The sequence below is a fragment of the Empidonax traillii genome, unplaced genomic scaffold (genome assembly GCF_003031625.1).
Source record: "Empidonax traillii isolate 1590-97213 ecotype Southwest subspecies unplaced genomic scaffold, ASM303162v1 scaffold805:size286791, whole genome shotgun sequence".
Classification (NCBI taxonomy): domain Eukaryota; kingdom Metazoa; phylum Chordata; class Aves; order Passeriformes; family Tyrannidae; genus Empidonax; species Empidonax traillii.
Window position 1 is genome coordinate 26,062 of NW_020955998.1, and position 13,069 is coordinate 39,130.

The 13,069-nt window shown below is 41.2% G+C and overlaps 1 protein-coding gene across 5 annotated transcripts in view; it reads right to left on the minus strand.

Moving 5' to 3' along the window:
* Positions 1 to 13,069, minus strand: part of SLC37A1 (solute carrier family 37 member 1) — a 33,848-nt gene that overhangs the window by 16,171 nt on the left and 4,608 nt on the right. For all 5 annotated transcript variants that reach the window (XM_027901682.1, XM_027901687.1, XM_027901685.1 and 2 more), the window contains 7 exons: positions 12,090 to 12,171; positions 11,126 to 11,252; positions 9,175 to 9,253; positions 8,207 to 8,342; positions 6,570 to 6,646; positions 4,567 to 4,733; positions 3,638 to 3,675 (listed from right to left, as the gene is read on the minus strand). In XM_027901682.1, coding sequence (XP_027757483.1) covers positions 3,638 to 3,675; positions 4,567 to 4,733; positions 6,570 to 6,646; positions 8,207 to 8,342; positions 9,175 to 9,253; positions 11,126 to 11,252; positions 12,090 to 12,171 — 706 coding nt within the window. The remainder of the gene's footprint in view (positions 1 to 3,637; positions 3,676 to 4,566; positions 4,734 to 6,569; positions 6,647 to 8,206; positions 8,343 to 9,174; positions 9,254 to 11,125; positions 11,253 to 12,089; positions 12,172 to 13,069) is intronic.

The following is a 13,069-nucleotide window of genomic DNA, read 5'->3' on the forward strand; positions in this document are numbered from 1 at the left end:
AAAAAAAAAAAAAAAAAAAAAAAAAAGGATTTCTAACCATTTGCGAAAACACGAAGGTTGTTCAGGTTGTCACTGAAATGACTGAGCAAAAAAAGCAAGAATTTTATGCCTGACAAATTCCTTGTACAACACAGCTGAAATATTCTGTTCCCAGTACTAACACAGTCTTCTACTACATGAACCTCCCTTCAACGAGCAATCAGTTTTCTCTACAGTCAAGACACTGTCATTATCACACCCGCATTTGGAGGAGGTCAGTGAACTTCTACTCTGACCTTATTAATTTCCTTAAGTTCTAAAACCACCCTCCTGCAGTGAACAGAAGCTGTGAGATAAATCCATTCACTAAGGATGTGGAATCCTTGCACACCACGCAGGTCTGAAGAGAAGTATTTGAGGAGTTCAAATAGGATACAGCTTCCCTCGACAGTGGTGAATCTTAACCTGAAAAGGGTCCAAAGGCAGGTGGGGAAGTATTTTTATAAACCTCCTGCAAGATTTCCAGATGTGAAATGGGAACAGGGAAGGAAGAAGTGATGCCTTTGGCTCACAGAGAGCAAGGTTTCCATGAAAACTGAGGGTCAAATGCATCCTATGCAACAAGACTGTGCCTGGAGCAGTGATCCTGCCGGTGTCCTAGAGAAGATGAGATCAAATGACTGCTCCTTTTCTGGGTCTGAGGGAAAAGGTGGTGATTAGAAGGGGGGGAAAGCTCCTAAAACAGTAATTTTTTTTATGTTAGAAATATCACGACAAACAGATATTCCACGTCAAAATTTTCCATACCAGCTCCTTGAGACATATGAGCAACACACTGTGCAGGGCTCTTTAGTTTTATGCTTTCCAGTCAAAGTGTATTTGAAACAAGTAGCATACGTTTACTTCCATGAGGCTGAACAGCAAATTCTGTGAACATGAGGCTCTAGGTGCTCCTGAACTACATAAAAGCTGAGGAAAAAAAAGACACTCCTAACAGGAGGCAATGAGAGCCACTTAAAATACTCTCATACTTGACAGAAGTTACCTTTGAGAAATGAATTAAATGAAAAACACAGAACGTACTGTGATCCAACCTTATCTCACAGTAACAAACTAAGAACAGGAGTTCCCCAGACCACTGAAAGTATTCAGCAGATTTAACAGGAGTACTTCATATGAGGAGAAAAAAAACATTATCTGGTAAAGAAGAGAACAGACTAAAAACATTACCTTCAGTTACTATTCAAGAGCATTTAAAATGTAAAAAAACCCATCTATCTGAAAGTACTGGAGGAGGGTGGTAAAAAACCAGCAATCACCCCTGTACAATCTCCTTGTGAGACTTGCAAATAGAAGGTATAGTTCACATGTGCAGATAATTTCCAGGTGGGATTCCCTTGGGACCTTCTCTCCGACATCTCCCCCAACAGCCCTGATTTGCCCTCAAACCTGGGAAACCCTAAGACCTTCTCTGCCAATCAGCCCTACTATTCTTCCAAGGAAACAGCTGAAAACATGGCAGATTCCTGGAAGCCAAAGGAAAAGAAGGCTGGAGGCAGGAGCTGCTCTAGGCTGTGGTTGCAGTAGAGACAAACACACACCAGAGCCTTGGAGGACACGAAACAAGATGAACCTGTAAATACAGTCCTGAACAAAACTTGGCTACGAATGATATTCTGAGAAGTTATGCACAGCTGGTCCTCCTAATGCTCTCTTTTTTTGTTCTCTTTCCTTGCTTTTTATTTTTCTCTCATTCTATTTCGAGTGTCTCCCTCTTCTTGGGTCACAGCTACATGAGGCAAGAAAGGAAACGATCATCTTCTCATTTTAATTAAATATTTCCAAGGCACATCTTTTTGCCACTGACACGACTTCCTACAATACTTGATTCTGAGCACATAAAACATCCTATGAACTTTGGTTTCAAAAGCACTGAGCAAGTATCTTGGTAACAGAGCACAACCACTTCCAACCTCCTTTTAGTGTCTGAACCATTTTGTAGCAGGCACTTGGAAGAGAAAGCTTTCCTTTTAGAAACAATTAAAACACAAGTTTTGCCGCCACGGTGGCCCACAAAAACACATGTACAACGTTCAGCAGCCCAAAAAAAGCTTAGACATTTGCACACACACATTTCAATCCTTCTTCAACAACGCCTTGAGCGGTCAGTCTCTGACATGGACCTTCAAACCACTGTGTCAAGAGATGTGTCACATCTTCCCTTGTGATCCAGGCAACGTGTGTTACACAACTTGTGCGTGACAGAGTATTTACAGCCTAGTGAAGTTCACAACCTTGACAAATTTTAAGCTCTTGAAGTATAAGCTCTCATAAAATAAACAGCAAGATCCACTGCCCTGATGCCAGTGAAGCATGGGATCAATGCATTTTAAAAACTCCCTGTACATCTAAATGCCCTGCCCCAAACATCTGTGTAAAAACAGCATCTCCATCCTTGAGGATTTCAAATTTTAGCAGGCCAGCCCTAAGCAATCTGATCCTATGTCAAATTTAGACCTGCTGTGAGCAGAGGATAAGGATCACAGAATGGCCTGGGTTGGAAGGGATCAAAGCTCAGCCAGTTCCACCCCTGGCAGGGGCAGGGACACTTTCCACTAGCCCAGGTTGCTCCAAGCTCCATCCAACTTGACCTTGAACACTTCCAGGGATGGGGCATTCAACAAGTTCTCTGGGTAACTTGTGCCAGCACCTCACAACTCTCACAGTGAAGAATTTCTTCCCAATATCTAATCTAAACCTACTCTCTTCCAGTTTAAAACCATTTTTCCTTGTCCTGTTACTACATGCTCTTGTAAACAGTCTCTCTTCCATCTTTCTTGTAGGCTTCTACAATGTTCAGAGGTCCTGATTCAATCTAAATTATTCTGGGATGCCACAAGAACTAAATCATCCATTTGTCATATGATTCGTACAACTTAGCACAGATTTTTTTTTTTCTCTCTCCTTTTCACATTTCTTCATTAATTAGAAGTTTCAGATAAATAAAGGCCATATTATATCACGGCTAAACTCGGTGTCACAAACTGTTTGACTGCTCCCATCTCTTCTCCTCAGCTTTATATCCACCCCTTGCTTCTCCCTACCCATGTGCTCCTACTGTCCCTTCCTGTATCCAAGGGAACATCCCACCACCCATCCCAAGCCCACAGACAGATGTTTCCTTGACTCTGGGTCAGCAGAAGGGCTGTTTCTCTTCCTGCAAAGCCTCATAGGGGGTTCCCAGTGAGACCCTTCCCAGGATACAGCTGGCAGCAATGCCTCTACGCCATACCTAAGCAAGGGAGGCAACAGCAGGAGATAAGTCAAAATGCCATGAAGATGCCCAGGGAGACTGGAGAAAAGTAAGAGAACTCAAGGAAAAAAAGAAAGAGATGAACAGTTTTTACTTGTTTTACTTTTGTAAGATCATCTATTCCAAAACCTTATTTAAAACAAATTAATTCACCTCTTGATTCACTCGCTTTGAGAGAAAATAAGGTCCTGGTTTACCGGTGAAGCACTGACAAATCATTCCCCCCGAGTACAGGATCAGTTATAACAGCCTGGCACAAAAGGGCTACACAGACTGGTTTCCAGAACTATCCTAATAAATGTGTAGTAGGAGGCAAAAATCCAAACAGAAAAAGCATTCACTTACACTGGATGGTGTGCAGGAGCAACTTACATCCTTAGGATCTGAAATACAACACCACATACAATTAATAGTGAAAAGAAACCCAACAAAGACCCCTTAAAACACTTTCAAATAGTGTAATTTACTGACAACAAACCAACAGTACAGATAACAAGGGCTATTTTGGCAGTCCTGCTCTTTACAGAATTGTAGTTGTCTCTGCAGAATACTTGCTGAGATAAGACAGATGGGGCATTCCTCTTTAACTTCTAATTTAAAGTGTCACAACCTGCTCTAGCAGCTGACTTCTGTATTTCACAGCACAGGAGACGGATGGCATGGGTTGAATGGGAGCACAGATCATACACTGCAGCCAAGTGGGATGTTCAGCTAAGATACACTTAACAGTTTATCAACACAGGGGTGGAGTGACTTCTGAAGTGTTACTCTCTCAAGTGTGCTGGAGTCATTTTAGGCAATGGAGCTGGGGAAGGGTCTGGAGACCATTCATATGACCAATCGTATGAGAAGCAGCTGAAGGAGTTATGGGGGCTCAGTCTGGAGAAAAAGAGGCTCAGGGGTGACATTATCACTCTCTAAAACTATCCTGAAAGGGTTACAGCAAAGTAGGGGTCGGCCTCTTCTCCCAGGTAACAAGACGAGGAGATGGCCTCAAGCTTCTCCAGGGGAGGTTCAGGTTGGACATCAGGAAGAATTTCTTCATGGAAAGGGCTGTTAAGCACTGGAAGGTGTTGCCCTGGGAGGTGGTGGAGTCCCCACCCCTGAAGGTGTTCAAGGAACGACCGGGCGTGGCACTCAGTGCTCTGGTGGTGACGGATCAAAAGCTGGACTTGATCTTAGTGGTCTTTTCCAACCTAAATTATTCTTCAGCAGCTGGTGTCCCTCACCCATGACGAGCTCCCCCCATGGTTCTGTCCCTCTAAAGCACTCACGCTCAATGAGGAACAGGAAGCAAACAATGCCCATCACAGCAACGATGACTCCGGGCATCACGAAGGAGAGACCCCAGCACGTGGACACCCAGTAAGCAGCAATTAAGGATCCCAGGATATTTCCCACCGAAGTGTGTGAATTCCAGATTCCCATGATCAAACCTCTCCTGCATTAAAAAAAAAACAAAACCAAACAACAACCCACAAACTTTTCTTATTTCAAGCATTACTGGATTGAGAGGAGCGTATCAAAAATAGCTGTTCATCTGTGCTGTTACTGAAATACTTCAATATTTGCAATCTTATGGTTCTTTAACTGATCGTTTCTTTATGCTACAGTCTCCATCTGGTAATTTCAGGGCAGCTAAATATTAATAAGAGTGTTGTAAAATACTCTGTGCATCCCAGAACTCATCCTGCATTTAATGACATTTAAAGACACCATTAGGGCTTGCATGTTTCTGGACAGAGTTTCTTCGATTAAAACAAGTATACAGATGTTGTGTAGCACGTGGACACGAGGTCTGATGCTTTTGGGAATGAAAATGCTCCTGCAAACACACTGCCCTGATAATCTGAGGCTTTCAGGACACGCTAGACTTATCATGCAGAAGAGAACAACCTGTAAAGGATATGTGAAGCAAATTCAGTATTTTCTGGTCACATTCTGGACTTGCTGGGCATTAGCAGAAGATGACACCTGTGCAGAGCTTGGCTAACACACACACCAAGCTGCTGTCTGCCTGGAAATCCCAGATTATAACTGCTGTAGACCAGCTCCAGCTCAGCTAATGTAAACCACAAAAATCCTACTAAAGTCATGACAGCAGGTTTTTTTTTTTTTTTTTTTTTCCCTCGTTGTCCTTCCACGTGGGAAAACCGCCTTGCCCTCAGCAGTTCACCTGGAGCAACCTAACTCAAACAAAGCCCAATCTTTTCCTTGGGCTGAAGATCTAAGAGGTCTGCCCGTGTTTTCACGGAATTTGTGGCAAAATGAGAAGAAGAACCAGACCACTGACATTCAGACAAGAGCCCTACCACTCTGTGGCCTCCTAAAAGTAAAGGCTGTTTTTTTTGTGCAAAGCAAAACTTGAATAAATGTATTTACTTTGCAGGTTCATCAATTTTGTTCAGTACTGTATGACAGTTATTCTCTGCATTTTGTAACACTCACCTAAAAGGCTGCAGGGACCAGAGAAAACCAGCCTGAACCTTCATTTTTGTAACTATCCTGTGATTTTATATAGGAAGCATATACTTAATTTTGTGTATCCTTCTCTGGAACTGGCAGACAATAATGCTCTTTTATGGTCTTTACCTACAAAGGATGGTACTACAGTAGCATTATTATTATTTGCTACATGTACCAACCATTATCAGAGCCAGTGGATTAAGCATGCAGCTCTTGCAAAATTTATGGAAAACTACTGTATGGTGGGTATGACAAAATAAACATTACGAGTGACCTCTGTGCAGGATTAAGATAAAAAACCCAAAGAGATGATTTGAAGAACGTGTCAAAAAGAAAGGTTAAATCTGCTGCTGTACGTATTTTCCTTTCTAAATTGAATTTTTAAGTTTATGTAAGTGTGTTAGAAAAAAGATATTAGACAGATACTTTTTACAGTTACACCCTGACAACTGTTTTGAAACACAAATGAGAACATGGGAAATTCCACATTAAAATGGCATACTAACAGTCTGTACTAGAAGTGGTTTTAGACTGTTAATATTTGCAAGGATTATTCTAATTCATTTCTGAAATATTTCATCTGAAAAATTAAGTACCAGGCTAAAGAGCTACCACAGAACACTGGTCTGTCATGAGGGAGAATATTTCAAACCCAGATATAAACCAATCAGTGTAACAAAGGAAGCTCCTCTCAGACTGCTTTTTCATCCCCAAAAAAGGCAGAAGCAGAACAATATATTTAAATTGGCTGCATTACAGCCCAGAATGCATTGATCTGTACTTCCAGAAGTCTGGATAACACATTATTTACCTTCCTTTTCCAAACCAGTTGCCAATACATGTAACGACACTCGGCCAGCCAGTAGTTTGCACCAACCCATTTGCTATCTGAAATTATATAAAAATGATAATAAATAAACATACTCTACAATAAGTCAGGTTTCTACACAATTCCTGCCGAGTGCTGCACTGGGAAAAGGAAGCCCTCACAAATCCTCTGAATTTAAAAATTTAGCGGGGAGGTTTGAAAGTGATGTTTTTTTTCCCAAAGAATAACCAAGTTAGGATGTTTTGCAGAGATTCTTCCCTGCAGCCACATCTCTACAATTATTTCAGGATTTGAATCACAGAACACTGTCATTCAATCTCAGTGCTTACCAAAAGTCACATTGCACTGAGAAGTGAATTCCCCACACTCAAACAGCAACACAGAAAACTTGACTGAACATTCTGAGCTGGAAGGGACCCACAAGGATCATCGAGTCCAACTCTAATGCTTATCTCAGTCTGACCATATGGCAAAGCATGTTTGCAATGAAATAAAGTGGAAAAAAAAAGAAAGCTTTAGGGGAGACTGGATAACTTTGAACATTCACTTTAAAATGCTTAGCAGACATCTGTAAATAAACTGAGAGGCGGAATTTAGCTTACCATTTCAGGCTGAAGTAAGAACTATTTCAGCCTCCACAATGCAGAGATTATAACTTTAACTATCTCTAACTCTGAAAAAGATTACTCTCTCTAGAATTACACCTTAACACAAAGGCTGCAGTACAATAACTCACATGTACAATGGGCATTTGAACATGCAACAAAATCACCTCACTCAGAAACCAAGCAGGCTGGTGGTGCCATACCACCCTTGGTATTCCAGGACTCACTGACCACCTCCCACAGGGCAGCACTGCTAAAGACAGGCAGCTTTAACCCCAAAGGAGCCAGCTCCTGCCCTGGAAACCACCTGATGCAAGAGGGCTGGGGCAGGGACAGGGTTAAACAGATTAACTGGTGACATGCTCGCCGTGCCCAAGTTAGTGCCTGTGCGTGCCATGCTGCTCAGTGCCATGCAGAGGAGCCAGAGGTGAGAGTCCTACTGCAACAACACACAGGAAGATGCAGTGCAAGGTGCAGACATGCCCAAAACGGCTCAAGTGCTGACCTAAAGCCCATTTCAGGTCAACAGTAAATGTTCCTGTGACACCTGATTAGTGCTCTGAAAAAATCTCACACGGTGAATCTCGTTACATAAGCTGCCTGTTCTCAGCCACACCGGTGTGGGAGACTGTTCATCATTAGCAGCATAAATGTAATTTTCCTGCAGAGAAGGCCAGGATGAGTCACTCAGGTCTTGGCAGACTGACAAAAGTAAATAGGCTTGTTTCAAAACTCGCCCACATTTAAGCTTGCAAAGATTTGATCACTGATTTGACACAGGGTGAAACACACTAATTTGTTTTCAAAGATTTCTTTCGCTAGAAAAACATTTTTCAAAAACAAAACCTGGGGCTATCCTCTCTGTCATTTCTGCCTGTCAGCACTGACAGTGTGTTCCAACACTTACACCCTCCCACCCAACCACTAATCGCTGCGTGTAGCTGAGAAACACCCAACACAACACTAAAACAGCACCACAGAAACTCCTGAGCGTCCAAATAACGTCGTGCCTACCTGGGCCATTATGTAGAACCACAGATTATGTATGTTATAGAAATAACCCAATCCAAACATGGCAGTGAAGAGTCCACTGGCGAGCATCCCACCCGTCAGGTAGTACCGGATAGGCAGCCGCTCTCCTATCAGTCCGCTTGGAACGGGGAAGGAAATAAAGAGAAAGGCCGTAATTAAAAATGAGATCATACCCCAAGCCTTCACAAATGAAGAATATCTCGTGTTGTTTAATTCTGGTTGAGGAGAAACTTTACTGGTAGCTGCTGTTTGCCTTCACAGCAGCAAAGGAGCAATCTTTAGCCCTTGGCAGGGAAAAAGAAACTCCAACAAACATTTCATGTTCATTAATTGCTAAGTTCTGACACCTGCACAACCATCCTTCAGGGAGATACTCATCTAGAGCTCATTTACTTACAGAGTCATTTTCCAAGTGACAGGTAAGGTGGGACATGTCTCCAGCCTTTTAAAGTGAGACTTGTCTCCCTTGCTAATAATAATTCCAGTCATGAAGGTTCTGGTTTTAATAAAAAGAAACATCTCCAAGCAGCAGCTAACAATGCACACTGTAAGGTGGTTTTGGTATTACTTTTAGGAGGTGTCTGCTTCCATCTTCTGACTCTAGAGAAAGCCAGGACAACCAGTTCAGTTTACAAGTCAGAGACTGATTGAGGACCTACATTCCAGTGCATACTGCTTTGTATTCCACATGAAGCAAAGACAGGCCAAGTTGGAAGGCATTCCTGCACAAGGCAGTCATGACGGATGCAGGCAAGAAGCTTTCTGTAGATCAACAGATATGATACAACTGGGACTTGGGGGGATACTGTGGGTTTTCTTCCCCCTTCAGCAATCAGCTTCTCACTCTCTTCACCAGAAACTTGTCCCATAAGGAAGGACATCTCAGAAGCTGTGCAGCCTTGTAAATTAACAGCAAACAGTAAAGCAGGTTTCCAAGAGAGAGTATTTACCTTAAATACATTCCAACTGCATATGCACACAAAAACGAGTAATCCAGCGCTCCCAGTAACTGTTTGTAGTTGTTCTTATCTAAGAATAATTTTCAAAACAAATTAACAGTTTAAACGTACTAATTAATTCCCAACCATTTGTACATATAACAAGAAAAATGTTAGTGAACATGCACCGGCATTTAACTTTCAACAGGCACTTTTACACTTAAGCACACATTTTGCAAAACGCTTTATTTAAGGAAAAAATAAAAATAAGTGGCTGTAACATGTAAGGAAAATACTGGTAGGCCCATGCTTAACTCTACCTTATTCAAAACAGCATTTTGGAAGAGAAGAAATATCAGCTTTTAACAAGGTGCCCTTGTGTGTCCTTAGACAATAGAAAATCCAAACTCTGACTTGATTAAAAATGGAAAGATGAGTTGAAAATATGTGAGGTCCTAACAGCCAAAATGGCTAAAAAACTTCCATCATCACAGAGGCTTTTAAAGAATCGGTTTAGTAAGTTGGTTTTTTTTAATTGTTAAAGCCTTTTGCATTTCGTTTTCCAACTATTCACAGGGTTTTGCTTAAAAAAAACCCCAAGAGGGTTCTGCTCTGTACAGCAAACAAGCATAATCACCCCAAAATAGGACTTGCAGACAGGATGGAGGGAGCAGAAGTGCCTCCACACCCTGGTGGAAACGCTAAGTCTACTCTCAGGAGAGCTGAGCTCACACCAAGAAAGGCAGTTTGTGTGTTTATTTGCAAGGAGCCACAACTGCCACTGACTTCGAGCATGAAGTCACAGGTATTGAAGCATTCCTCCTTTCAGGGTCACTCCCAGCTTTCCCAGCTGTATTGCCCAAAAAAAAAAAAAAAACAAACAAACAAAAAAAAAAACCAGCCAAAAACCCCAAGTCTAGAGTGCCATCCCAAAGGGGCAGCTTGGCAGTAACTCCTGTGTGTTCATGGAAAAAAAAGGAGGACACTGGAGCTCAGAAGTCTCCATTAGAAAAAACAACCAGTGTTTCAGACACGCAAACTCAGCCTTCTCTCTGTCCCGGGACGAGAAACACCAACCATGTTTAACTGCATCCCATCCAAGGGGACTAAATCATTTCAGCAGACCTTGCAGCAGGCGGTTGATACACTGGATTTTGCCCACAGAGAACCCAGAGCTCAGATCTTTCATGATCTTTGAACAGAGCAGCACCTTTTGTTTTTTTTTTTTTTTTTTTTTAATTGCTAATTAAGGACTAATTAGAATGGATGGCTACAGAGACTGGGGTGGACTGACAGAATGGACTATTCTACTTCACTGATGTTCCTGGTAGTAATAAAAGCATTAAGGAATGATTCAAAGTCTCTCTGAAATTCAAATACAATTAAATTCAAACGTAATCGTTCAGTAGGCAAATATTTATTTTCTATTTAAGCGAAAGGCCACATCCATAAACTATTAAGTTGTCAAGTCTATTCTGCAATGAAGGCTCCCCTTTTTCTCTATTAAAATGGAGAGAAAGATATTCCTTCTGGCAGATAAGGACTCTGAAAAGTTCCAATTTTGATAAACACCAAATAAATTATTTAAAGGGTTGCTGGACCTTGAATTAAATTAGTAGAAAATGAAAATGATTTATTTTATTCTTCACCCTTTTTTCGTTAACAGACATGCTAAAGACAAACCCCATTTTCTGACTGAAAACTGATCTACTAACACCATCTCACAGCTATAGCAAGTAAAATAATATCACCTGTTGAAGTGACTTTGAGCAGGAGAGACATCATAAGGTAGGACAGAATTTTATTTGGAGAAATCAATGAGAACATGGAAAACAAAACACCCCTTCAATGCACATCTCCTCAATACCTCCATATGTGAAGAAATAGCAAGAAGCAAATAATCTAATTATGAATATCAGCTCATTGCTGGCAAAAACAGAAAACCAAAGAAACCAACCCTTACCAAATGGCTCCCAACCACATTGAGAGGCGTTAAATGGCTTTTTGACAGGCTGAATCTGGGCAGCATATTCTTTGTAGGAGTCAAGTTCAACTTCACGTGAAGCAGCACAATGCTTATGCAGCTCTCCCTGAGACAGAAAGGGCATTTGAAAATGGAAAAAAAACCTCACTTGTGAATTGGGGTGTTAGTTCTCATGCAACAACAAATTCAACAAATCCAGACTGACAAGAACCTGTGTCGAACCCACCAAAATCAGTAACACTGTTAGCCATTAATAATTGCTTGGCATTCTGGTGAGAGAAGCCACCATTACATGAAATAGTTATGGTCAGAAAAAAACATTCTATAGTGAACTGGTGCTTCTGATAGAGAACAGCTTTGAAATTCTGCAGTAACATCAGGTACTTTGCCCATTGTTACTCATCAGTTTTACACAAGACAGCACTGGGGGATTTGGTTTGAGTTTGGCAAGTTTTACAGGCTGAAGATTAAACTAACAAACCTTGAATTATGGAATATTTTGCCACCAGCTTCACCAGAAGCAGAGTCCCAAGTGTACAGACAACTACGACTACGATGTTCAACAGCACTTGGAACACTCTTATAAATGCCAGGGGAATGTTATCATGCTCAACTCATCAGTTGTGAGCAACTTTTTTCAAAAATATCACTGCAAATCTCTCAAATACCTATAATTCACGTGAATTAATCTAATTAGGTGTAGGCATAGCTGTTTCAGGTTTTAATCCCGAAGACCAGACAGAAATGCAATATTCTAGGCACAGTCTCACTGACGTTTATCAAGCAAATGTCACTGTGTACTGGCTTTATCAGTTTTTCATCTTGAAGCCACTTCAAGTTAAAGTTTAACACTGCCTTTCACAACGGGAAGTACTAAAAAAGACAATGACTTCCGTGTTTGAGGAGCAGAAGGATGTTTAAACAAGGACAGAACCCTGCTTACCTTAACTATACTAATAGGTTTCCTTGACAAATGGAAGCTGGCATACAGCAGGAAAGTGAGAGAGAAAATGAAGGCTCTATACCTACAATATAAAATAAAAAAGCGTTTGAAAATTGCACTTCCTTTTGGCACCAAGTTACACAAAAACGTCTTGCCTTGTTTGCAACCTTTCTTTGGGGGCTATTAAATGTCAGTTCAACATTAAACACACTGATAATCGGATTTCACACCTCAGTGTCTCGCTGGGTTTTCTGGTATGATTAGGATGTAAGTGATGGCTCTCTGAGTTGGCAGTTTGGATACTGTGGGTTATTACTTCCTTGTTTTCTTACTGCTTTTCTTTTGCCTTCCTCTGTAACAACAGAAATCAGCTGTTTCCAGAGACGGAGGGTGGGACTGACAGAGTGTACTGGAGCACAGGAACATCATTAAGCCAGTTTGGGATTGGGAAGGAATTCTCCTTTGTGCCTCACTGGCATCCTTGGGTCTTTCTCTTCAGTTCAGCTGAACTAAAAGGGCATCCCAAACTCCCTGTCAGAGCAAGCATTAAACAAAGACAATAATCTGATCTATTCTGTTCTCTGCCTGAAGTTTCAGTTGTTTAAGGAGGGCACTTTGTGGAATTGTGCTTTTAACAATACACAGAGTCCAGGTGTATTTTCTGGTTCCTTCTGGCCTTGATCTTAAAATTAACATCAGTAAATAAAAGTACATATATTAATACAAATATCTGGTATTACCTAGCCTACTATGGTCCCTGATTTTTAATTAACCTTTTTCAATAGTTTTTTGCCTTACAAATTTTATATAACCAAGGCCTTGGTACATTCACAGAGAGACTAACAAGAGTTATCCCACAAGGTGAATTACTCACCCTAAAAACTGAAAACATCCTCACAAGGAATAAAACTGAAATTACTCTGTTCCTGCTGCTATACTAGAGAAAACACATGGCAAAACTGCTCAAATGGAAAGTGCTT